At 40.2% G+C, this 26,669-nt stretch overlaps 1 protein-coding gene and 1 pseudogene across 4 annotated transcripts; one reads left to right on the top strand and one right to left on the bottom strand.

Annotated features, from left to right (window-relative positions):
* Positions 1 to 1,070: 1,070 nt before the first annotated feature.
* Positions 1,071 to 16,603, top strand: LOC130561181 (interferon-induced very large GTPase 1-like; annotated as a pseudogene).
* zc3h7ba (zinc finger CCCH-type containing 7Ba) lies at positions 16,374 to 26,370 on the bottom strand. 4 transcript variants are annotated; one of them, XM_057345224.1, is made up of 22 exons: positions 26,164 to 26,370; positions 25,040 to 25,100; positions 24,920 to 24,956; positions 24,484 to 24,681; positions 24,223 to 24,381; positions 24,070 to 24,147; positions 22,329 to 22,359; positions 21,979 to 22,154; positions 21,634 to 21,895; positions 21,481 to 21,554; positions 21,291 to 21,393; positions 20,620 to 20,781; positions 20,099 to 20,304; positions 19,911 to 20,011; positions 19,554 to 19,693; positions 19,361 to 19,416; positions 18,937 to 19,169; positions 17,780 to 17,885; positions 17,475 to 17,583; positions 17,275 to 17,390; positions 17,017 to 17,189; positions 16,374 to 16,943 (listed from the first exon to the last, which is right to left on the bottom strand). In XM_057345224.1, the coding sequence occupies exons 1-22, from the start codon at positions 26,276 to 26,278 to the stop codon at positions 16,763 to 16,765; spliced, it is 2,877 nt and encodes a 958-aa protein (XP_057201207.1). In that variant the 5' UTR covers positions 26,279 to 26,370; the 3' UTR covers positions 16,374 to 16,762. The 4 variants fall into 4 exon arrangements, with proteins under 4 accessions (XP_057201207.1, XP_057201206.1, XP_057201209.1 ...); XM_057345223.1 differs by having other exon boundaries at positions 16,375 to 16,943; positions 19,554 to 19,735; XM_057345226.1 differs by lacking the exon at positions 26,164 to 26,370 and adding an exon at positions 25,757 to 25,796 and having other exon boundaries at positions 16,375 to 16,943; positions 19,554 to 19,735.
* Between the last annotated feature and the right edge of the window lie 299 nt (positions 26,371 to 26,669).

The raw sequence follows: 26,669 nt of genomic DNA, 5'->3' as shown, positions 1-26,669 counted from the left end.
AGTTGGACGTTGGACGTTCTATAGTCGTGAATTTGGGGACCGTCTCTAAAGTTACATACAAAAGCTCAATAGCATTTAAAGGGAATGACTTACAGCCACAAAACTTACTGTACTGTGTTCATGTGTGTGTACTCTATGAAGCACACCTTTTAGATTTTTGATATTTATTATAATAAACCGTCAAATTATATGTAAATATTCCTATGTATTTCACTACTGTATGGACTCATACACAAAAATACCATTTTTAAAGCTCAATAGCATTTAAAGGGAATGACTTACAGCCACAATATTTACTGTACAGTGTACACACACATGAACACAGTACAGTAAGTTTTGTGGCTGTAAGTCATTCCCTTTAAATGCTATTGAGCTTTTTAAAAAATATTTTAATGTGTATGTAACTTTAGAGACGGTCCCTAAATTCACGAATATCGAACGTCCAACGTAAAACCAACTTTATCCCAGTCCATGCACTACAACCTAAGAGGCAGATACTGAAGTGATTATTATGATATTGTAAATACAATATATTATAGGCCTACTATTTATTTCATTTAGCGTTTTATGCCGTTAGCAGATGTGACGAAATGTAATTAAAAAGGGGAAGATTACCTGAGATGTTTGATGGTGGAAAGATGCTGCTAAGTATTTTTATTGAATTTAAATTTTATTATTAATATTATTGTTAGTATTTTTATAAGGAAATATTTTATTTTAGTTTCTTTTATAATGTAGTTACTGTCAAATCACACGTACGCGCACACACACACACACACACACACACGGACACACATTCCATAGACTTCCATTGATTTTATATCAGGCTCATGATATATTCTATCCCATAACCTTAGCCCAACACCTAAACCTAATAATCACACAAACATGTTTAGACCGAATGATGAGCATTTTTATTTAGCGAGGACCAGTCAAATGTCCTCACAGCTGGGTTGTAATGATAATTCACTGTATAACTGAGGACATTTGGCCCTCACAAATATAACTGAACCTGCACACACACTAATACAGGTGAGCGTGAAGTCATGTGACTGGTGCTACCTGTTTGGTTACTTTTCACTTGTGTACCGAGACTCTTCCTGCTCTCGTGAAGGAAAGAATGAAAGAATCATCTAAACATGAAGAAACCATGACATTCAGGTATTCATTTTAATGTTTGTGATATGAGTGCATTTGTCAATATTAGACGTAAAATATTTCAACGAGTTCAATTACAAACGCAATACATGCCTGAACGAGAAAAGTTTCACTTTCACCTGTCACCGAACCGACTCTGTGCAATAACAATCACTTTAATGTTAGGTATCATTAAAATCTTTATTTAGCATGTACAGCAAAGTATATTTTACACCATTGGAGACTCGACACTTTTCTGTCTGACAATTAATAACTCGGCAGACGACTTAAAGTCTAACGGCCGGTTCACACCGAATGCGTAAGCAGTGCATAGGCGGAGTGGGAGCGCGTGTCCATCGTCCTTTCACACCGGCAGCATATGCACCGCGCTGCCTGTGTTTTTTCAGAAGGTTATGATGACAGTGGGGTTCAGAAAGTACACTGACAACGTAATGCGTTTGTTATACATTTATTTGCATTTCAATGAGTAAAATAAGTATTTGATCCTCTACCGTCTGAATTCTGTCTCCAACAGATTGATTATGTGCCTATATGGACCACAGATTAGTCCTGTCGCTTTAAGAAAGTACTCCTAAATCAGCTTGTTATGTATATAAAAGATGCCTGCCAACAGAATCTGTATCTTCCATTCAACCTCTCCACCACCATGGTCCAGACCTAAGCTATCAAATGATGTCAAGGACAAGACTGTAGACCTGAACAAAGCTGGAATGGGCTTCAAGAACATCAGACACAAGCTAGGTGAGAAGGAGACAACTGTTGGTGCGATTATTTGGAAATCAAAGAAATACTAAATAAACATCAACCGCCCTTGGTCAGGAGCTTCCTGCAAGATTTCCCCAATGGGGTGAAGATCATCCTAGAACTACACGGAAGAAGCTTGTAAATGTTTTCCAGTCAGTTGGGACCACAATTACCAAGCAAGCCGTTGGTAACACACTATGCCATAATAGATTGAAATTCTGCTACACCCGCAAGGTCCTCCTGCCCAAGAAGGCCTGTCTGGTTCATCTGAAGTTTGCCAATGAACATCAAAATGATTCAGAAAAGGCTTTGGAGAAAGTGCTGTGGTCAGATGGGACCAAAATTGACTCTCCGTGTTTTGGAGGGAGAGAAATGGTGACTATGAGCCCAAGAGCACCATCTCTACCGTTAAGCACTGGGTTGGTAACATTAAGCTTTGCGGCTTTTTCTCTGCTACCGGTACAAGATGACTTCACAGCATTGAGGGGCTGAGGGACGGGGCCATGTCGTGGATGGACCTTCAACATGACTGTTACGTGCCTGATGTAAACTTGATGTTAACTGGCATGCTCAATAACATTTACATGAGACAGCTGAGGTGCGGGAGACTAAAGACACTGAAACAGGAGTACACCACAAATGTTTGTTGTTTTATTGTGGCATGTGAGTAATAATAAATAAGAGTGCTGCCAAAACAAAGAAATCAATAAAAAGAAAAAACTATTATTAACTAAACCCCCATCCCTCTAAACTCACTAGCAAAAGAAAATACAGAAACAATACCGAAGTCTTCAGCGTATCACGACGCCCAACTTAACTACACTAACTAAATAAACAAACATACATGGGAGGCAAGCCACTCAGAAGACTATACTAACAAAGAAAGAAACTATCTTAAATAAAGTTGACAAAGATTCAAGATGAGGAGGTACACAACTTTAAAACAACAACCTCACATAATAACTCACAGCCCTGGCGACACACTTCCATGATGTAATACTTGACTTGGTGAGAGCCTGGAGTTAGCACACAAGCTTTTATACAGCATAACACGAATTTGCAATCAGCAAGCAAATAGACAGTTCTCTCGAGGCATCAAGACTCAAAGATCGATGAGACCAGTACAACTTGTGGCCTTAAATCCCTCCAGCGCATCAGTGGATTGGCCAAACGTCATGTCGTCATAACGATGAGTGCCAGTAGAGCCAGCCAATGAGCACGAACCTAGACACGGCGTAAAGAACACACACGAAAACAAAAAGGTAGAGAAAAAAAACAATACACACACACACACATACACACACACACACACACACGTGGAATGTAACAATGACAAAGACCCAAGACAACCAAGGAGTGGCTCAAGGAGAAGCACATGTCCTAGCCAGTCTCCAGACCCTAGTCCTATAGAGCATCTGTGAAGGAGGCTAAAATTTCAAGTTGCCAAGCGACAACCAAGAAACCTTAAAGATTTAGAGGGGAGTGGACCAAAATGTCTCCTGACACGTGTGCAAACCTGGTGACCAGCTATAAGAACCGTTTTACCTCTGTGCTTGCCAACAAGGGTTTCTCCACTTAGTACAAAGTTATGTTTTGCTCGGGGATCAAATTTATTTTACTCAATGAAATGCAAATGCAAATCAACATGTAACTTTTACATAATGTGTTTTTCTGGATTTTCTGGTTTAAATTCTGTTTCTATCAGTTAAAATAAACTTACCATAAAAATTCCAGACCCTTCATATCTTTGTAAGTAGGCAAACTTACAAAATCAGCAGGGGATCAAATAATGATTTCCCTCACTGTAAGCATAACATGTAAGATACTTGTAGTGTTATAAATCCTTTAAATGTGCTGTTGTGGTTTTGACCAAAAAACTCCCGGCAAAAGTGTTTTTGAAAGTCATGGCGACTGTTAAAAACACACTGTAAACCCGGATAAGTTGGCAAATAATTTTGATTACTGTTAAGTTAAAGTTCATAAGAAATCTTAGTTAGTGCGACTTAAATATTTAATTTATCCTTTTTATGAAATTAAGTAGACAGAACTTAAACAAATAAGTATCAAAATTGCATTTTTAAGTTAACTAAACTAAATTCTTTCGGTTTCATTATTTTGCATATTCCTTAGTCTTAATATGCATAAATCAAACACCTTGATTTATGCAATCCAAAATGAGCAAGAAGAGACTGATCTCAGAACTGGCATTAGAACAGTTACTGCTCACTGGTGACATAACACATGTTACAGGTGAAATGTAGCTTCGCAGAGACTAGGCACATGCACCACTCTTCTAAACAATGGTAACCACAAAACTGAAAAATATGTCAAACTCTTCTAAATATCTAAGAGAAGTGAACATTAGACACTAACGAGTCTTTAACTTTACTAAAAACATATAAAATAATCATATATTTTTTTATTTACTCTCCTAATGCAGTCTGACACAAAGCATGCTGGGAATTGGGAATCCTTCTTGACCAATTGTTGAATTAACATGTTTAAATTAAGTAAGGAGGAAATAAAAATTTTGAGTTTTATTCAAGTTAATCAAAAATAATCATTATACTTTACTCAAAAGTAAAAAAAGTGTTTCACGAACTAAAATATTTAAGTAAGTAGAACTTTTTTATAAAATTAAGTTTACATTAGTTAATCTGTTTGATTATTTTGAACATTTGGGTTTACAGTGCACATTAGACACCACTTACATGGTTTAAAGGTAAAAGTGTTACTTTTTCCTGTCAATCCATGTGGATTTTATCTGTAAAGAATGCACTGTCGCTTTAATTGAGTTTGAGAAGCGCAGCAAAAATAGACTCGGTGCTGAAATGATCGCTGCACTGCTTCTTACGAGCCGCTTCTGATCCGCGAGCATGCAATGTCATATGAATGCTCTCATCTGTTAACATGTGCGGCGAAAAACATTTGCGCTGCTTACGCGTGCGGTGTAAAACGGGCGTAATGTGTGTTTCATCAGTATGTGTGTTCACTGTGAATGAAACCTCTATAATCTGAGCATTGTAGGAAAACGTCTTTAACGTTTAATGCCTTAAACTCCATAAAGTAGAAACAAACCTTGGTAGAAGCAACACTTGCCTGGAGGGGACGGGGGTGTTTTCACTGGCTATGAGATCATCTGAAGATTAAATAAAGACACTCAGTACATGAACATGTCCAGCACTGACAGCACAGGTGAGATACACTATTTTCTATGGATATTTCACACTGTACTTCATCTCAGAGATAAATATCAGTTTGATGCGTTTGTTTCCTGCAGTGTCTGTTCACAATCCTGCTCGCAGGAGAAGAGGCAGCAATCCCATTGATATTCCTAATAGTACGTTTTTACAACGTCATTTCCCAGTTTTATTGTGTTCAAAAAAGTGTAAAATTTAACCTGAACTGCATCTCCTGGTGAGTTTTGTTTTGAGAAGCTTGAGTTTTCATAACATGTTACAGATGACATGTATTGCATGATTGAGTGATGTTGATGAGTGTAAAGAGTAAATTATGGAGTTTAAATAGACCCAAAACTCACGCGCATGGAATCCGCACGCACACGCGCAATGCAAACGCGCATAATGATAACCATGCACGGAAAGCTGCTCCGTGAGGGCGCATGTAAACTCCGCGAGCGAGCAGAACAGTATCCGCAAGCGGAAAATTCTCTCTATTCTCTCTATGCTCTCGCAAGTGCTCAACACTTGCTTGCTTGTTGAGTTGACTTCTGAGACTTTGGAGGCGGGACAATGGCAGACTTCTGCGATCCTTTGATTGGTCACTTTTAACATGCACTCACAGGTCAGAGACTGTAGGTATCTTACCCGTTGTACAGACGTCTTAATTTGGCACAACACGATACTTTTTTCCGTTTTTTAAACTTGGGTTACAGAATTATGTATGCCCTTGGCTTTGGATCTACATATTTGGCATCTTGACAGGAAGTTAGAAATAAATACTTTGGTATGTGTATTCATAATTGCTTTTGTATTGTTTTTATTTTCATGAAATTGTTATAAAATGAGAATGAATAAATGGCTACAGCAGTATAACTCAAAGCACAGGTTATTATAAATTACAATATGATGTACTCTCTAAAATTGAATTTAAATCATTTGTTTGTTTTGCTTTATTTGTTTTGAAAATATTAAAACGGGCTATGCCAGTAAACGGATATTAGATAACTCAAATTTAATGACTACAGGAGACATTTAATTATATTATTATAGTATGTTTTAAATAGGTCATACATGACATGTAAGATTAACTACTATATTATATAGCATAATTTTTGTTGACAGATGTAAGAAATCAAAATGTCACTTGTACTCTGTACTCAGACATGTAATCTGTAGGTGACTGCATGTAGGTGAGTGCATGTTAAAAGTTACCAATCAAATGAGCGGAGACATGCAGATGTCTCCGCTCATTTTATTGGTAACTTTTAACATGCATTGTCCCGCCTCCAAAGTCTCAGAAGTCAACTCAACGAGCGAGCAAGTGTTGAGCAGTTGTGAGAGCATAGCCTCTGCTCGCGGACTGAGTTTTTGCTCGCGGAGCAGAAATGCACGCGAGTGAGGATTATTTTCCGCTTGCGGATACTGTTCTGCTCGCTCGCGGAGTTTAAATGCGCCCTCGTGGAGCAGCTTTCCGCGCGTGGTTATCATTATGCGCGTTTGCGCGCGGATTCCATGCGCGTGAGTTTTGGGTCTATTTAAACTCCATAGTGAATGTGTGTTTGTTGTGTTGCAGTGAGGATTGTTGTGTTGGGTAAAGATGTGTCAGTAAACAGTGGAGTAGGAAACTTCATATTAGGAAGATCAGCGTTTGAGAGTGAATCTCCTCCAGATGATCATCAGTGCTGTGAGAGAGTCCGAGGAAAACACATGACACTCATCAACTGTCCTCATCTGCTCCAGCACAACCTCTCATCCCATCACATCACACAGACACTGAGAGAGTGTGTGTCTCTGTCTCATCCAGGACCTCACGTCATCATTCTCATCTTTAAACATGATGATGAGTGTTCAAGAGAAGATCAAGAGCACGTGCACATGATCCTCAACTCTTTCTCTGACAGTGTTTATGAACACACACTGGTGTTGACCACACACGACTCACCACACACTCATGTCAATGACATTATACAAGAAATTATAGACAAATGTCTTAACAAACACTACAGACTGGAGAGAAACAGCTCCCCTTCTGAATTTAAAGAGACATTAGAGAATATTGTGCAAATGAACAGTGGACGACATCTGATGTGTGAAGAACATGAAGAATCTCTCACAGTGATGCAGCAGACAGAAGAAAGAGGTGAGTTTAATATATTTTATTAAATAAAAATGAGCAAACGTTTATTATTTTAATCTTGCTCTTCTAACACTTTCAGATGTTGTGAAGCTGAATGTGGTTGTGTGTGGAAGTGACAGAAGATTAAAAAGCTTCATCTCAAAGCTGATGTTGAATGAGAGCAGCAGAAGATCAGACAAGAGATCAGATTGTGTGCTGATGAAGAGAGAGATGGAGGTGTGTGGAAGTCTGATCAATCTGCTGGAGCTTCCAGCTCTCTTCAACACGTCACTGTCAGATGATGAACTGACACGTCAAACGCTCTGCTGTCTGTCTCTCTGTCATCCTGGAGCTCACGTGTTCCTCCTCATCGTTCCTGTTGGTCCACTGACTGATGAACACAAAGCTGAAATGCAGGAGATGCACAGAATATTCAGCTCAAGAATCAGAAATCACATGATGATCCTGATAATGCAGAAGTCTGAAGACACAACAGCAGAACTGGATGACGTCACACAGTCGGTTATTAAACGTTATGCAGCTCAAGGTCATTTCTTTCATCCAAACACACAAGTGTCCACATTACTGGAGAGAATTCAGCAGACGGTAGAAGATAACAGAGGAGCTTCTTTCACTACACAAACATTTTTAGATGAGCAGATGAAGAAGATGAAAGATGAAGAAACAAAGAGAAAAATCAACTTACCAGGTAAAATAATAAATGATTGTTACCTGTCAATGAAGTTGAGAGATTGGATATATTTTTGCACAACCAGAATGTTACACAGATCTTGTTTATTCAATATCTTGATAGAAAGAAATGAAGAGTTTATTTCCTAAATGAGATAAGTGAAAAATCATGTTTATTTTATGTGCATTCCAATTAAATTCAATCAAACTGCAGTTGGTTTGTTTTGATTTAAGCCATAATAACTCAACAAAATACAGCTAAGTCAAGAAGAACCGTGGCCTTACCATCTGATTGTGCTGAAGCGCTTTCTTGCAAAGGGGTTTCATCAAATGATATCTTCAAATTATATTATCATGCCATTACAGTACCACACAAACTGATGTCATTGTTTTTCTCTTTGCTAAAGTTAACGTTGACAAGGGTCTTCAAATATTGAAGCTTGATTTTCTTTCAAACTCCCCATGAAAATAAAATGGACACTGTTTACTTGTCTTGTGGTGAACAATTCATCTGTGGAAGTCAATCCACCAAAAAACAAATTTGTATTCTAGTCTTACTGAAAACTTGATCATGTACTTCTGCTCTGGAGTGGCGATCCATCTCGGATTACTTCTATTTGATGGTTTGAGCAGAACATCCATTCATTATTCTGTTTTACGGAAGACAGTCGCAACGTCTGCATGACCTTTCATGTGCAAATCATACAACATATGTGTCACATCAGATTTATAAGTGATATATTTTCTTCTTCTAGGTTCAAGAGAGATCACAGATGAGGTGAGGATTGTGCTGTTGGGTAAGACTGGAGTTGGGAAGAGTGCCACAGGAAACACAATCTTAGGAAGAGAAACGTTTCTATCAGACGTATCTCAAGAGTCAATAACTAAAGAGTGTCAGAGAGAAACAACTGAGATCAAGAAGAGATTCATCACTGTGATCGACACTCCAGGACTGTTTGATACCGAACTGAGTCAAGAAGAGATTCAGAGAGAAATGACCAACTGTATCTCCATGATTCTGCCTGGACCTCATGTGTTTATCGTTGTGTTGAGTTTATCTCAACGCTTCACTCAAGAGGAGGCTACAGCAGTGAAGATCATTCAGGAGACGTTCGGAGAAAACTCTTTCATGTACACCATGGTGCTCTTCACCAGAGGAGATGATCTGAAGAAGAAAACTATTGAAGAGTGTTTGGGAAAACCTGCATCTCCTCTGAGAAACCTGATAGAAGAGTGTGGAAACAGATATCATGTGTTCAATAACGCTGAGACTGAAGACCGCACACAAGTTTCTGATCTACTGGAGAAAATAGATCACATGGTGACAGCAAACGGAGGCAGTTACTACTCATGTAAGATGTTCAGAGAGATGGAGAGAGAAAAACAAGAGGAGCAAGAGAGAAAGATGAGAGACGAGATTAACAAAGAACGAGACGCTTTTGAAAGCGAAATAGGGGAACTAAAGAAAGAAAATAAAGATCTCCAGGTGAAATATGACAAACTGAGAATGTGAGGAATGTGAGAAAGGGAAACAGGAGGAAACAGGTGAACAAGTGAAGCTCTTGAAAGAAGAGCGTGAAGATCAACTGAACAGAAGAACAACAGATATGAATGTCCTCCCTCAATCACATGCTGCAGAACAGGTGAGATTCATGTCACTTTTGTGTGCTTTTTCATGTTTGTTATTGCAAGAAACAATTCTGCATAGAAACATGGTAAAGAGTTTGAAAAACGAACTCTGGAACAAGCCGAAACACCAATGGTGGCCCACGTGACAGTGCGTGTGTTACTCGTTCTTGTTATGTTGAGTGTAGATTTACTGCAACACTATGACCAGCGGAGACACATTTACACATACCATACTGCTAAGTCTGTAAATGACACTGACGCCTCGTACCAACAAAAGACACAATTTGCTGATTAAGATGCTAACAGATGTTTGGAAAAGCCAGCGGTCCTGTTCCAAATGGCACACTTGATGTGAGCTTGGGTACTGTTTGTACATGTGCCTGTGAACTCTGCGGGACCGGATGTTGTTGCTTTTTAGATGACCTGCACCACAAATGTGTAATAAAATGTGAACTGTGGGAGGTGAACAGTACAGTTTTTTTATTAATAGCCCAATATACCGTATGCCTATTGACAATTAAAAATCAATACTTTCATGAGACCATCACTGCTACTCCTCTTTAACTGAAATAATAATGGTTCCTGTGGCATATAAATGGGCTGATAAAAAGCAGCATCAATTTTAAAGAGAGGAAAACTATTTGAGAAGTATTGATGATTTTTGACTAAAGTATTGATGAAAATGGACTGTTTTTTACTTTAATTCAATGCCATACAGTTTATTTTTAGAATAGCTCAACATAATTTGTCAATACATGAATGAAACAATTCAAACTTTGCAATAAGGTTGTATTTGTTATCAATTACTTAATGCATTACAATAGCTTACATGAAGTAACAATGAACAATGTTTCTACAGCATTTATTTATCACCTAACATGAATAACTTCAACTAACGTTACCAAGAGTAATAGATGTTGAAAACAATTGTCCATGACTAATTTGAACAAATACAACTGTATTGTAAGTGTTACCTATAAATAATGCAAGATAGTGTATCTGACAGAGATTATCCTCGTTCTTGACGTGTGCAGCTAATTATAAATAAAATAATTGTCGATTCTTTGTTTAATTGGCTTGTTGCTTGCATCTCTAAGAGTCTGTTTACACTACAACGACGAAGTAGAAAACAGAAAAGTTTTTACTTTGCGTTTTACAAAAGTTGAAAACATTGTCAAACCGATCTGCGTTTACATGGATCTGTAAAAACATTGCATTTCTCATGCCAGGCCAGTGGATGGCGACGTCTCTGTGTAAAGAAACACAACGTGCCTGCGCACATACGCATACCCTGTTTTAAGCCAAAAGCGCTTTTAGTAAAATTTGTATGTTTTTTTTGGCATGTATGTGTGTTTACAGTTTGTGTATATAAATATGTCTCCGCTGGTCGTAGTGGTGCAGTAAATCTACTTTTTGCTGGAGAAATGTTAAAAAGTATGTTGCGTAGCACAAACACATGGTAGGTACGGAGGCCGCCATTATTGTTTTGGGAGTACTTGAGCATGCCTACAGCAGTGTTGCCAGATTGGGTGGACGATTTCCAGCCCAAATAATTACAGACAAATGTTTATGTTCATATGTCCAGTCCAGTCAGTAACAATAAAGGTGTTTGCAAATGTGCGATCATGTTCAGGGCAGGGGTAACGTTAGTAGCCCAAACAGGGCGTTACAAATTGCCCTTATTGTAATCCGTCAAAATGACGGACGGCCTTCAGATTTTTCCATCACTGGTAAAAAAATCTGTCAATGACGGAGAATTTTCGGTTAACCCGACCTCTGAGCTATATGTTCAAACTCTAGGTCCTTTACGCGCTAAAACCCTGCACTCACGAGTTATCACATCCAATAACGGCTGCGTTAAGGAAAAATGTGTTGATGAATACACAGTTGATGAAGCAGCCCAAATTTTGTCCACCCGCCCAATGTGTTTTTCTCCGGTCTAACCCAATCAAAAGAAGCCCAATTAATCTGGCAACACTGGCCTACAGACTGAACACATAATACGCATGCATATGACGTCTTCATTGTCGAAAAATGCCAGCTTCAGGGTTTACACGGAGTTGATAACACGTCATTTTCAAGAACATGCACTTTGAAACCCGTTTTCAAACGTTTGCGTTTTCAGTCCCCCAAAATGCCATTGTCGTGTAAACAAACAAATAGATCTACTGTATACAACTAGATGCTGCTTCTATGGACCGCTATACGTAGGTCGTCAATCTGTGATGGGAGCCGATTTGTGTTGACAGGTTTGCAGTTTTCTCATTGGATTTGGTTACTTTTAAACTGATGATGCGGGTTGTTTTTCCGCATTTTAGTAGTGGAAGGATTTTGTCATCTTATGGTGATTTTATTTATGAATGTTAAGTTCTGTTATTTGGACTAGGGATATTAGGCTCGTGATGAATGGTTTTGTTTCACAGATCTGGCAACCCCGTCGGTCTGTTAACATGAAGAGCAAGCTGATTATGCGTTTGCAACTACAGTAGTTATACACGTGTATGATTATGAAAACTTATTTACGGTTGTGTAAACTCAAACATTATATTTGCTAAACTAAACCATGACAACAACAAAAGGGTATTCCATTTTTCGGGAATTTAAATCCCCGTAGTTAACGCATAAAATGTTTTCTGTTTTTAGTTGAAAACATTCTTGTGTCCTTAATGGTATAGACATCTAAAGCAGCTCAAAACTCAAAACAATTAGAAAGTGTTTAAGACTATCAATTATTCACATTTTTATGTTTGTTTTCCATCTACAAGATTACAGCATACAGCAAACTGGAGACTGCATACAGCGAGTGGTCCTGGACTCTTCGCAGTGCCATGCTGGAAATTGAGAACAAACTACAAAATAAAATATTCAGTGACGCAACTGATGAAATCCAGGAAACTGATCTTAAAACAGAACTGAAGGAGAAAAGTGATAAAGTGGAAAAATCTATGTCAGAATTCTTTGAAAAATATCAAGATATTTCAATTCAGATGAAAACCTCTTTAGAGACAAAAATCAAAGAGCTTCAAGAACACATTGTGATAGAAATGAAAAGGAAATTAAATGAGATCATCATTCAGCATCAAGATCTGAAGAAAGAGATGGATGCTCAGAAAACACATCATGAAAACACTCTCTTTGAAAGGAGCAAAGAACTTGCATTAAAACTTAAAGACAAGGCAAATGATGAAGATTCTTTGAAGACGGAGTTTGATCTTTTTTGGGATGAGAGTGTGAAGAAGATCATCAAAGAAACGTCTCCAATCAAACACATTGACGTACTGAGAGATGTGAAAGAGGTTCTCAGTGACTTCTATGAAAGTGTCCATGTAGACACCTGGAACAACATCAGTAATATTTTCACTGTGCAGAGTTATTCAGATTATGTAAAGTCAAAAAAATCTAGTGGATTTACAGGACCTGCTAAAAATGTCTTAAAAGCAGCTCAAGAAAAGTTTGGGTCAGTTCTGTCTAAAGAGGACGAAACCAAAATAAGAACCTTAATCACAGATGTTTCTTACCATATAGATGAGATGATTAAATCGTTTAATATATCAAAGATGGGCTACAACATCAGCTACATTCAACAACTCACAAGTTACATCAAGAAGAGAATCAGAAGATATGAGGGAAGACCAGTGAAATATGTGTTCAGGAGAGAATTCTTCATAGATTTGGTGTTTTCTATATTTACGAGAGTAGAAAACACATTCACCGACCAACACAGAATGTTCAGAGAAGCCAGAGATCCTGATCTCTATCTGAAGAAGAAGAGAGGAGAATACTATAGTGTTTTCCAGAAATACTGTCATGGAGCAACATCAGCGGCTATTTTTGGTGAGATCATCTGTCAGAAACTGAAAGAACCCATTGAACAGAGTGTCTACAAACAGACCGCCAGAGATTTAGCAGATGAGATGAGATCAAACTGTCCATCACTGAGAGGAAACAGATCAAATCTGGAGAAACACATCCTGACGAGACTGGCAGAAGAGGAGAACTTTGACAAATACATGGACTACATTCATGATCCCAGAGATCACTTCAAGAGTTTCATCAGAGATGAAGTGAGTCAGTACATCAGAGATCAGTTCAGTGTCAGTGTTGAGCTCAAGATGAGTCAGAACATTGAACTCCTGCAGAAGAAGATCATGACAGCAGCACATGAATCTACTCAACATGTTGAAGAGAACAGAGGAGATGTTGATGTGTGGTTGAGGTTTTTCACACAGAAGCTCTCAGATGTTCTGATATTCTCTGTGAAGGACTTCAGTGGAGTCAACCATGATGACGTTGATGATTTCAAACTTCTAGAAGATGTGATAAGAAAAGAACTTCCTTCAATAATGTCTGACATCAGGAGTAGATTCAACTCAACATTTCCAGTAAATCTGGAATATAAGGACAGAGCAGATGAGATTCTGATTGATCACTTCTGTCGATGCTGTTGGGTTCAGTGTCCGTTCTGTAATGCCACCTGCACAAACACAATACCAAACCATGATGGAGATCACAGTGTTCCTTTCCATTGTGTTAATGGACAGAATGGCTGGTTTTACAAGAAGACAACAAACTTAAGTATCAACATCTGCACATCATCAGTAGCAGGCGATGGATATTTTTATCCGAATGCCTCAGATGACAAAGTCCCCTGGAGAGAATACAGAACAGCAGGAGGAGTTTATGCTGAATGGAGCATCACCCCTGACCTCACTGAACTGCCCTACTGGAAATGGTTTGTGTGCAGATTCCAGAAAGATCTGGAAAGACATTATAATCGAACATTCCAGGGTCAAGGTAAAATTCCAGATGAATGGAGAAAAATCACAAAAAAAGAAGCCATTGAGAGTTTGGATAAAAATTTAGAATGAAGCATCTAGGTAATTTAATGTGTCAGATTACAACAAAATGTGCCGTTCCTAAATTCATCTTGTATCTGAACTTGACAGGACTGTGCACTTTAAAGGATCAGTTCAGTTCAGATATTAAATTAGTCTATACCCCTCAAGCCGTCCCAGGTGTATATTACCTTCTTCTTTAAGAGGACCACTATCTGACTTACATTGAATAATATCCTAGATCTTCCCTGTTTGGTAATGGTAGTGGATAGCAGCCAAGTTTTTGAAGCTCCAAAAAGCGCATATATTCGTCATAAAAACAATCCATAATCCGGGAGTTAACACAAGTCTTCTGGAGCAAAAATATTGGTTTTAAATTAAAACTATAATCTATGGCTTCCAGCAGTACAATATGCGCATTCACGAGAGAGTCGAGTTCCGACTCTGAATGCTGACCTCTTACCCGACACACTTTAAAGGGGTCGTATGGCGTGGACACGTGTTTTTCTGTGTCTTTGGTGTGTTATAAGTCGCTCATGCATGTATTAGACACGTAAAACTGCAGAAATGAAAGTGTGGGAACAAAAGAGTCATTCTATGTAAAAGTGAATGCTCACCCAGACCTGCCTGAAACACCTCGTGTAGCCACACCCCCACAAATCTACGTCAGTTGGTGGTCTGATTGGACTAAGACCGCCCAAATGTAGACGCAAGTAAGGTGGGCATACCTGTCAGTACAATTGAAGAGGAACCTGATGCTCCAAATATGGTCAGAGGCGTTACACGCTTGCAGTATTCCACCAATCACTACACACTGGTGAACTGACCAATCACAGCACACCTCGCTTTTCAGAGCCACGAGCTTTGTTACAAATCTGTGTGTTTCAGAGAGGCGGAGCAAAGAGGAGATACAAACATGCACGGTGTGTGGAGAATACAGCGTTTATCAACCTTAAATCCTGTAGACACATTACATTACATCTAAAACAAACCATAATATTCCTTTTAGCCGTGTCATATGACCCCTTTAAAAGTTCCTTTGCTTACAGAGCCCTGTAAAACAACATGTACTTTTTGTTAAAAGTACATGTCAGGGAAGCAACAGAATTCGGATCAAAATGAAAAAAGGTTTTAACAGACTCAACCAGCAAAACATGACAGACACTCGAACAACAATCTGACAGCAGTTGAGTACTCGGGTACTGATGGGGCAGAGCAGCGAGCAGCGAGAGGTGATTCAACTCAGGGCTGCAACGTCACTTCAGGCTGAAGATAACAAAAGGCGAGGCATGGGAACCAAACTGCAAAAACTTGATAAGACATGGTTGGAAAGTATGGCTTGGGCATGAAGATAACACAAAAAAACAGTCTGACGCACACAGGACAAGAGAAACAGGGAATGTAAAGGGGACAAACGAAAGCCGAAACAAACTCACACTTAGACACGACACCTGACAGTACGAGTCACTCATCAAATTGAGTTCATTGAAAAACAGTGAATGGATATTTTCATATAGATTTGTCATCAGTTTTATGGTAAATTGCATGTCGTTTAATTGTTGTTTATAGCACTTATAGTTTTGAATGTGTGCACCATCTCTATACTCTATTGTCAACATCAATCTACTGTATAGAAAGGCCACTTGTGACGAGCTTTAATTCGTCAGGTGGCAGCTGTATAATGTTGCTTAACTGAATATCATAAAGTACAAAGCACTCAATGTTGTCATATCATATCATATCATATCAATGGAATATACCATTAGGAATTGTAACATTAAATTATGTCATTCAGAGACATCTGTAAACGCGTTTATAAACATTTCAACCTAACACCATTTATGGTTTTACGATCTGCAATAGCATATTTTATTTATATTACTCTATTCATAATTGAACAGAACATTGTTTTTAAAACTGATTTAAAAAAAAGAAACATTTCAGTTTTAAAGCAAGATTCAAACCGATTGACTTTTCAAAAACACTAATACTCAGTCATTTCATTAAAAAATACAGTTTATTTGATCATAGTGTAACTTATCCAGAACAGGACAAACACAAACATATCATTGTTTCCTGCTAGATATGTTAGTCAGTGTGTGAACGTCCCAAACCTTCAAGATCTCTTTAAGATCCCTGATTATCAGATGACAGTGCAAGTTGAATTCTGAACCTTTTTCTCTAGATTGTGTGTGAATGTTCTGGGTTATTAACACATGTATGAAACAAATAAATGTTTAGATTTCTAACTCGGAGACTAATGTTTATCTCACACTCTTAACGCTGTTGCTGATTGGCTGAACTCAACTCAAGCATGAATGTGTCCATGTTCATTTTTAAAGAATCTGTTTTTGCTCCGGTTCTTTTTGGTGCTGTTTGTTTGTTCGTGTGTGTTGTGGAGAGTGTTTTTAGTCCTGAAGGAGGAAATTGTAGATGCCAAAGTTATTGTCATTGGCCGCTATGAGCATGTCTGCTCTGGCTTTATCCAGCCTCCTGCGCAGAAACTCCCGTCGTCTGCACCATTCCTGAACCTCCTCCTCACTGTGAGCGTAATCGCAACTCACACCATCAGGACAACCCTCCTCCAACCTGTCAATCAAACATCACAGCCAATCATCAGCGTCACAGCTGTCACGTGGACTCTGAATGATGAATGATGTACCTGTGACAGAGAGAGAAAGAGCATCCAGGGAAGCGATAGGTCCAGGCCAGACTCTCGTCCTCTCCCTCTCCGCTGAACACTCTGTGTTTGTGTTTCTCTGATGTGATGTGCTGCATCCACTGACGCTCGCTGTTACTGTGTTTACCACACAGAGAGCAGTAAAAACTGTCCAGCTGACAAACACACAACACAAAACATTCAGCTGTGTGTCAACACTCACAAACAAACACCATCGCGACAATAATAAACACAGCCAACTTCTGCTAAATCCGTCGGCATGGTGATCCGCTTCTCTTCCACTGGCTGAGACAGTGAGGGTTGGTTCTGATTGGTCGTGGACTGCCAGTAGTCGTACACCTGCTGGATCTCTTTAACTGCAGTGAAGAGCAGGTGCACAATTCAATTAATACGTCATCGTTCCAATTGGGATTGAGTCTATGAATAAATCTAAAGCTCACAGTTGTTGTTCTTCATATACGTCCACAGCTCTTTCTCCTCTTCACTGTGAGCGAAAGTACAGTTGCCGATATAATTACACTTGCGCTGCTTCAGCACGTGAACACAGATCTGAGGAGAAACATCACATCAATGATGTAAAACTGAGGTCACGCATTTGGGTTTGGTTCACATTTTTAAAGCACATCAATTTTCACGTAAGCCAAACCCCCCAGACGATCCCAGAACTCATCCTTAAACGGGTTCAAAATCATACAAATCCTTTAGGTTAGAAAGAAATGCGTGTTTGTTTGTGCTTGTTACTCACGTCATATTGTTGAGGGAAGGTCTTAGCAAAGGGCAAAGGTCGCACAGCAACCCACTTCTTCCTCTCCTGACACTTCACCAGTAAAATCCTCCTGTCTTTGGTCCAGCTGATGAGACACACACAGTCAAAAGAAGAGAGTGAGACAGAGACAGACACAGACAGACAGACAAAGAAAACAGACAGAAGACAGTGAGACAAGAAAGAAAGTGAGACAGACAGAAGAGAGTTAGACAGGCAGACAGACAGAAGACAGTGAGACAGACAGAAGAGAGTGAGACAGACAAACAAACAGAGAGACAACAGTGAGAGAAGAACGAGAGTGAGACAGACAGAAGAGAGTGAGACAGACAGAAGAGAGTGAGACAGACAGAGACAGACAGACAAAGAAAACAGACAGAAGACAGTGAGACAAGAAAGAAAGTGAGACAGACAGAAGAGAGTAAACAGGCAAGACAAAGACGTGAGCAGACAGAAGAGACAGTGAGAAGCAGAGCACAGTAGAGACAAATGAGAGGAAAGAGAGTGAGAGAAAGCAGAGTGAGACAGACAGAAGAGAGTGAAAGACAGACAAGAGAGAGAGGACAGACAGGAGGAGAGTGAGAAGACAGAAGAGAGTGAGGACAACAGACAGAGAGTTGAGGGAACAGCACCGAGTCAGTGCAGAACGACACAGTAGGGCACCGCAAAACAGAAGGGAGAGAGTGTGACAAAAGACTAGACGAAGAGATGAGATAGACAGACAGACAGATGAGAGTGAGACAGATAGAAGAGAGTGAGACAGACAGAAGAGAGTGAGACAGACAGAAGAGAGTGAGACAGACAGATGAGAGTGAGACAGACAGAAGACAGTGAGACAGACAGAAGACAGTGAGACAGACAGATGAGAGTGAGACAGATAGAAGAGAGTGAGACAGACAGAAGATAGTGAGACAGACAGATGAGAGTGAGACAGACAGAAGACAGTGAGACAGACAGATGAGAGTGAGACAGATAGAAGAGAGTGAGACAGACAGAAGATAGTGAGACAGACAGATGAGAGTGAGACAGACAGAAGACAGTGAGACAAGGAAGAGAGTGAGACAGACAGACAGACAGACAGACAGAAGACAGCGAGACAGACAGAAGAGAGTGAGACAGAGAATGGTGTGTTCTGGCACCCGTGTCGAGCTTTAGCGCTGCAGTATTTCTGCGCTCGGTCCGGTTCACTGAGCAGTCCATCTTTCCAGCACTGACCACACACAAACTTCATCTCCAGCCCGTGACCCTTGACCTCAGCAGACTCGGCACTTCCTGTTCTCTGCACAGGACCCACCTTCCCACCGGTCTCCTTCGCTTTGATTGGACTCTTGCATTTGACAGCAGTGGGTTTGTTAGAGGAAACACTCACAGACTGATGAGAGAATACAGAAAGATGTATCATGTTTAATAATGTCATGTGTAAGTTGTTCTAAAACGTGAGATTATGGAAGTGAAGCGCTTTGAATGGAATTTTGTGTTGAGTTAATGAGATCACTTCCTACGACACACAGATTGTTCACTGGTTTCACTGTTGAGAAAGATGATGAGAGATGAAAAACTCACTCGCTGTTTGTTCCAGTGTTTCTTTGACTCATTCACAATCTCTTCAGGAGTAATTCCTAAACACACACACACACACACGCGTGCGCCGTGTGAAGATCTGACGCACTAGATTTCTACAAACAAGTTATTTGTTGAATGTCTTTTAGTGTCAACTTTATCATGTACGTGTTATTGCGTGTGCGTGTGCGTGTACCAGTTTCTCTCAGCAGTCTCCAGACCTGTAGCTCTATGGGTGAGTGTGAGAAGCAGCAGTCCTTCTGTCTCTCACAGCCCACACTGAGCTCATCTCGACACACGTCAATCTGACAGCGAGACGTCATCGCACGGATCTTACTGTAACACACAGCAGTGTTCTTCACCACATGAACCAAACACCTGAGACGCACAAACACACACACACACATGTTTCACACATGAGCTACTGTTAAAGAAAGAAAGAAAACACGATTAGTTACTGGATGATATTAGTGCTTTAGGTATTTGTGCAAGACATGAAATCTATGAATATGAGATGCTGTGATTGTTGTGTCAAGGTTGTTTTCTAACGTACTTGGTCTTGTCGAACTGGTGCTGTGTTTGTGTGTTTGCACATAGAGCAGGATTGTCTTTACGCCGCTTGCTGATAATTCTGGGCTTGCAGTCAAAACAGGCCTGTAGAAGGACAGACGACACACAATATCACACACGCTGACATACAACAGAATCATCAGATGTCCCAACAACACAGGATGTGTTTACCTCACAGAGGAACATGAACATGCCCGCGTGAACATTCAGAAGTTTGATCACACTCAGCTCTGGTCTCTCATTGGTCGATAATGGACTGAAAAGCAGCTCTCTGACGAGTAAGCCCCGCCTCTCCTTCGTCCACACGTCAATTTCTTCTTGATAATATGCAAATGTGCAGTCCTCGCCGTATTTACACGCCTGATTCTCTAACACCTCTACACACACACACACACACACACACACACACATTAGTCTTTTAGTTTCATTTACAAATGAAGAGTTTGCTTCCAAAATGAGATAACTCCGTTTGTTTACTGTGCATTCCAATTCATATCAATCAAACAGCAGTTGGTTTCTTTTGATTTAAGCCAGAATAACTCAAAAAATACAGCTAACGAACACAATGAAACACAATCAAAACATGATTTTATGATCATGAGTTTTTGGAACCAAATTCTTCAAATATAATCTGCATAACGTGAGAAACAGGAAAGTATTTTAACGTATTTATATTCACACATGTGATGTACCTCTACAGAGCACAAAGGCACCCTGGAAGTTTTTGCAGGTTGGGCGTGGCCGGATCCGCCTCCAGGGTGAGTTAGCCCCGCCCCTCCTCCTGCACAGCAGAAGATCTTTCTTACAGCTGTGACTCAAATCGCATCTGAACTCGAAATCCAGCACACCAGAACCTGACAGAGAGCCAGAGAGATGAGTGAGCTACAGAAGCCCGGTTTCCATTACAGATTTACACCATATTTTCTAAATGTCGATTCAAAACAATATCGCGGAATGACTTGCGTTTCCATTAAACCATGTTTTGCGATTAAAGTGTATTTTGTTTCTTCTCGCGATAAGTCATTCTGGCCGTACTTCTTGGGCCGTCATACAAGATATTACTTCATGTGAATTCTTCACATCCTATCTTTGCAAATGTGAAATCTTTGTGAATGGTCATGTGACTTTTTTGTACGCCACGTGATAAAAAGTGTTTCCTTTGCAGTTTTTGCGAAATATGCTTTTGTCGTATTGCCTGAAATAAACACCTCATGCGAGCGTGAAAACGCTTTTGCGATACATGGGAGTTTTCGCGAAATTGACGTGTTTCCACTGGGCGTATTTTCAATGCGCTATTTCAATTCGCGAATTTTAGAAGTGGAAACGCAGCTAGAGAGAGACAGACAGACGAGTGCGGCGTCACCTGTCGAAATGAAGCAGATGCTGCAGGCTTGTGTGAAATCATGTGTTTGTTCTAGAGGGTTCTTGGATAGACAGGAGAGATTCGAGGTCATGTGGCCATTCCTCTGTAACACACACACACACACACACACAAGCGTTGTAGAAATAAAAGTGAAGTGTATCACAGAGACAGAGAGATGTCTGTCACTCACCGCACGTTGAGCGTTCGCTGGATCCTCCAGGTTTGACAGTTTGACTGGTAGAAAACTACGACGCACTTTCCCACCTGACAAACAATAAATGCACACAATGAACAGATCAGATGAATGACAACACGAATCATGACTTTCTCAGCAGGCGCAAACCTGGCAGATTGATTTCAGAAAGCGAATCGAGCGTGTCTCCTCCCACCGCTAGAGGGCGCTGCAGGGAGACGGAGTGTGCGATCTGCGGCGGACGGATGAAGTCTAACGCATCCAGAGCGCCGCAGGAAGAGATCGGGTCCAGCTCCGGTTGAGTGAAAGAGTCGAGCGCGTTCAACCGGCTCCCGGCGGACGGGAAGAAAGCAGGAGGAAGACGAAAAGATGAAAAGGAGAAAGACCGCAGACCGCTGGGAACAGCGACGCTCTGAGGACACAAATACAAGGACACAAAGTTTGCCTTCAAAGAAAAATAAGCGATTATAAAAACTCTCGTTTGATGTTCCTCACTCGAGGTGCATCGTCTCCTCTGGCCACGCTGTCGAGCAGACTGTCCAGCTCATCTCCCATCAGGTCATTATCCTCCTCACACACAGGCACTGAGCCGGACAGCCCCGGGTCCTCGCACGAGTCGCTGACCGGGACCGGAGCGGGTAAGACGGGAGACGGACATTCAGACGAAGCAGCTTTCAGAGAAACACACACGTCAACCATCACCAGAACGCTCATTTCACACCTATGTTCCAAGTCAAGCGCATAGCATTGTGGGATACAGTACAGTCTTGTATACTGGACATGTAGTGGTCATCAAAGTATTCACATTCTAGTTTTAGTGTGCTATTCTGAACGTGTAGAAATACCTGTCGTGTCGTTCAGGCCGTCCGCAGATACCTGAAAATAAACACAAATGAATCACAGGCTGTGCTATAACCAGTGTTGGGTAAGTTACTCTGAAAAAGTAATTAATTACTAGTTACTAATTACACATTTGATAATGTAATTAGATTACCGTACAAGTTACTCTCTTCAAAAAGTATTTAATTACTTCTTACTAATTACTTTCTATATCCTACATCATCCTTGATGAGTTAAGTGATTCAAGGATAGACATGCTCTTTTAATTCATTCAAATAAATAATATTAAACTACATAAAGTATTATTATTAATTACAAATGTGAGATTTATACATTAAATCACGGATTTTAAAGTTAGACTTTGAATTTTGATGTAAATTCCTCTTCTGCACACATATTACACAAAGTATTTAGTTTAATTACATCAGAAGTAACTGTAATTAAATTACAGAAAAAATAAGAGTAATCCCTTACTTTACTTTTTCTAGGGGAAAGTAATTAAATTACAGTAACTAATTACTTAGTAACTAGTTACACCCAACACTGGCTATAACGCAGATTCATGACACGCTGATCAGAGGTTTATCTGTCCTGCCTCTTTAAATGTGATGCTCAAAATGTTACACTTTTTCACATTATATGACACACCAAAAAAAGATTTACATCGCTGGAACAACAAATATCCAACAGAAAAATAAAAGCTCTATGCCCCCTTGTGTCTTTTTTAGTAAGTTAACAAATAAAAAAAGTGAAAATTAACTTTTATTTTTTTTCATATTATATCATATACACAATAAAAACGTCAAAAGTGTAGGGTCACTTTCTCATGATCTAACGTATGCACAAATGCTTGACGCAGTTTTTCTAGACTACAAAGTATTTGTTTAAACAAAATGTTTTTGAAATAACTTCAAATAAGAATAATGTAGAAACAAATGCAAATGACATTGCAGAGCAGATCAGGTCAGAACAGGATGAGATCTCAAAAAGCTGCTTGATAAAATCATACATTTGCAAACTGCCTACGATCGAATAAAACATTCGCTGCATCCGAAATCGCCTACTTCCATACTATATAGATGTCGAAACTGAGTACGAGTCATGAATAGTATGTCCGAAACCTCAGTATGCAAAAAACAGTAGGCGAGAAATACCCGGATGGTCTACTGCTTCCGCCGAGATTGGTGAGTGTGGATCGGATGGACACTTATCTATCCCATGATGCCATGGGAGCTGAGCAACGGTCACATTTCAAAAGTAAATCAAATAAATATAGCGGAAAACTTCAATGCGGACGTCCGTTTCTAATGTAAGTGCCAGTAAATGAATTTCTCGCGACTAAATTATGTTTTGATCTACGCTCGCGTGTAGGTTGTTATTAATACGTCATAGGTCAAAGAGCATACGGGTCACATGACCATAAAACATGGCGGACGCAGTATGTATTCATACTACTCCCACTCGTACTATAAAGAACGTAGTGTTTTAACGGCCGATAGGCAGGTACTTATTCAAATTCAGTACGTACTGTCACAGTATGCCATTTCGGACGCAGCAATTGTTTTGATTTAAATTGTATTTCTTTTACAACAAAAACCCAAAGTTATATTTGTGTTATTCCACAGTTTTGACGAGTTTACAATCAAAATAGTCACCTCAAGCTTTTGAACGGTAGTGTATGTAGCTTTCGATTGGCAACAGGAGAAACAATTAAAAAGCATCATGCGGAGAATTGTGGGTACTCACGTGAGGCCTGTAAGGTTTTCTGTTCTTCAATCCCAAACTAACAGCAAGTTCCTGAGCCAAACTGCTCACAGTTTTATCCTGAAAACACCAACAGTCTTCTGTCCTTTCATTGTCTCGCTCGTGCTTTACTTCAGTCGTGTTGTTGATGTTTACCTGCGGTGATGTCAGCAGAAACGCAGCGGTGCAGTCATACGCTTCACTCAGTTTACCAGACTCCTTCAGACACACGGCCTTACGATACAGCGCTTTAGGACTGTCCTGACACACCTCCAGAGCGAGGTCACAGTCCTTCACCCCGCTCTCAACCTCACCCTACACACACACACACACACACACACACAGAGAGAGAAAACGTCACTTTAACAATGAAACTGAGAAAATCAGACATGCCATCGTGTCTGAATGCATCTTCACCATGTTCTGATGGACGGCCGCACGGTTTATATAGAGACTCTCCAGCAGGGCGGCGGACACGTGCAGACCCTCGCCCCGGGCGTAAAGTGCCACATTCACCCCCTCGGTGAAATGAGAGTGCGCGTGCGACCACTCGCCATCACGGAACGCAGCGTTACCCTCGTCCAAGAGATCACACACCAGCTGAACCACAAAGCCCTGGAATGACAACAAAAACACAATGTGCGCGTCACCACGAGGACAGTCAAACCTGACGGCAGCTATTGTGCGTTTCAGTTAGCGGGTCTAAGTGAAATTGATTATTAATCAAACTAAATGATGCTTATTTAAAACTGTGATGATAGAGGATCGAAAATACCATTGGAGCCAAATGAAAGCAAGAGAAGTCTATGGTAAATTACAAAACCAATAACAAACATGCGTGTGTGAACTCGACCTCATACGCGTCAGGGTCAGGGTAAGGCAGTGCACTTCTGTAAGACACAACAACACCACCAAATATCAGTCACAACAACTGCACAGTTCACTTTGGAGTAATAACATCAGTTTTTCTTACCTGATGAAGCTCAGCGCTCTCTGGGTCTTCTCTCGGCGTTTCTGACGCTCACGGCTCATGACTGCACATAAGAGAAGATGAGATCGCTTTAATACCTCCATTACTTCCCATCAATGAGCGTGAACAGATCTCATCTGTGTCTCACGTATTTCTCCTTAGAGAGAGAGCCAGAAATCTGACAAATGTGTCTGTCATTAGAGTTTCAGAAGCAACAATGTGTCAAACTGAGCTCAGACTGGTCAAGTCTGCCATCAAAAGTCAACACTATTGAAGATCTCAATGTGAACTCAAACATTTCTCATCAACTTTACCCAAATCCGGATTATTTGAACTCTACCATCTACATTCATCTACACTTCCGTACTCTTCATGTGTGTAAACAATTTGATTTACATTACATTCTTTTTGTTTCTCCCGGAGACACACCTGAAACTAATGGCTGGAATACACCACAAGACTTTCGCTCAGATTTCCAGTCTGGAGTTGTTGAAGAAAGTCTGGAGATTTGATCATGTATTGTTTTGTATGCAAACGTTCAAGAGGTCTGCAAGTGTATAATGTCTAGTTTTTTACAAATCTGTTCCGGTTTTAAAAGTCTTGTAGTGTATTCCGGCTTTAAGTTACGATACGATTACGATTTAAGTTAATAAGTTACGTAACGATACGTTACGATTAAGTTAAGATACGTAAAAGAAACAAAGATCTTCATCAAGACACCTCAGAGCAAGAACGTTGTCTGGTTTATTCGTGTGTTTCTGACTCTCTGTCTGATGTGCTGAGTCAAAGGCTGTTCTCAAAACCAAGTACGCCCCCTAACTAGACAGCTTTAGTTTGCCCGCTCTAAATTGAAGTGTTGCTGTCTACGTAGGGATGTCACTACGACTTGAGACGCGCTCGAGGAGTTCCATTTCCTGCCCGCTAGACAGTTTCTGGGAAAACGAAAGTAAATGAGCTGGTAGAACTGTAGTGATAATACCGTTCACTCAGAGACAGACAGCGCTAAAACGAACACAAGCCCACAGCCCAAGTCCAAGTCAACGAAGAGCAGACGTGAAGTGTGCACAAATCACAGCTGTGAACGAACGCGCGAGAGTTTCGCGTAACTCCAGTGAATGAAAACTCACCGCGAGACGGACGGCGCTTCCGCTCAGTTTGCGTTTGATTCAAAGTTCGTGTCCGGTTTATTGGACAAATAACTGATAGATGATCGGTCCGTGGATCGCATGGTATGTGTAACATTCGTGCGTGCGCGCCCCCGCTGCGCCGCTCCCGCGCTGACCCAGAGCAGACCCTCAGCGCAACGATGATCCGAAACGATGACGGAAGAAAACACTTTCTCCAGCAGAGGCGCTGTTTGACACAAAACCACCATCATGTGTCATGTTGAAACATATTTGTACTATTTTAATAAACAATGCACGTTGTTGCGCATCTTAAATGATCTATTGCTGTATGTCGTGCCACGTAAAGGTAATTCCGACTCCAAAACGTCATGTCTTCATATCGGCTTTAAAATGACGTCTGTTCTCTAAAAACTCAAACAACCTAAAATATCAAAGTTTTCCCAAAATGTATATTTTCACTCCTTGTGTTTTACATCTGCTGATTTAAGCATCACCTCTCGTTGTTA

This window comes from Triplophysa rosa, linkage group LG11, assembly GCF_024868665.1.
Source record: "Triplophysa rosa linkage group LG11, Trosa_1v2, whole genome shotgun sequence".
Taxonomy (NCBI): domain Eukaryota; kingdom Metazoa; phylum Chordata; class Actinopteri; order Cypriniformes; family Nemacheilidae; genus Triplophysa; species Triplophysa rosa.
This window is presented reverse-complemented; position numbering and strand designations above follow the sequence as displayed.

What these genes read in the sequence shown, in the direction of transcription:
- zc3h7ba (XM_057345223.1), bottom strand. Translation starts at nt 26,278, where the DNA reads ATGTTACACATACCATGCGATCCACGGACCGATCATCTATCAGTTATT. An exon ending in CACCAGTTCGACAAGACCAA is followed by an intron (nt 19,736 to 19,910) that starts GTACGTTAGAAA and finishes TGTGCGTCTCAG; the next exon opens with GTGTTTGGTTCATGTGGTGA. An exon ending in AGCGCTAAAGCTCGACACGG is followed by an intron (nt 17,886 to 18,936) that starts GTGCCAGAACAC and finishes GTGTCTCATCAG; the next exon opens with CTGGACCAAAGACAGGAGGA.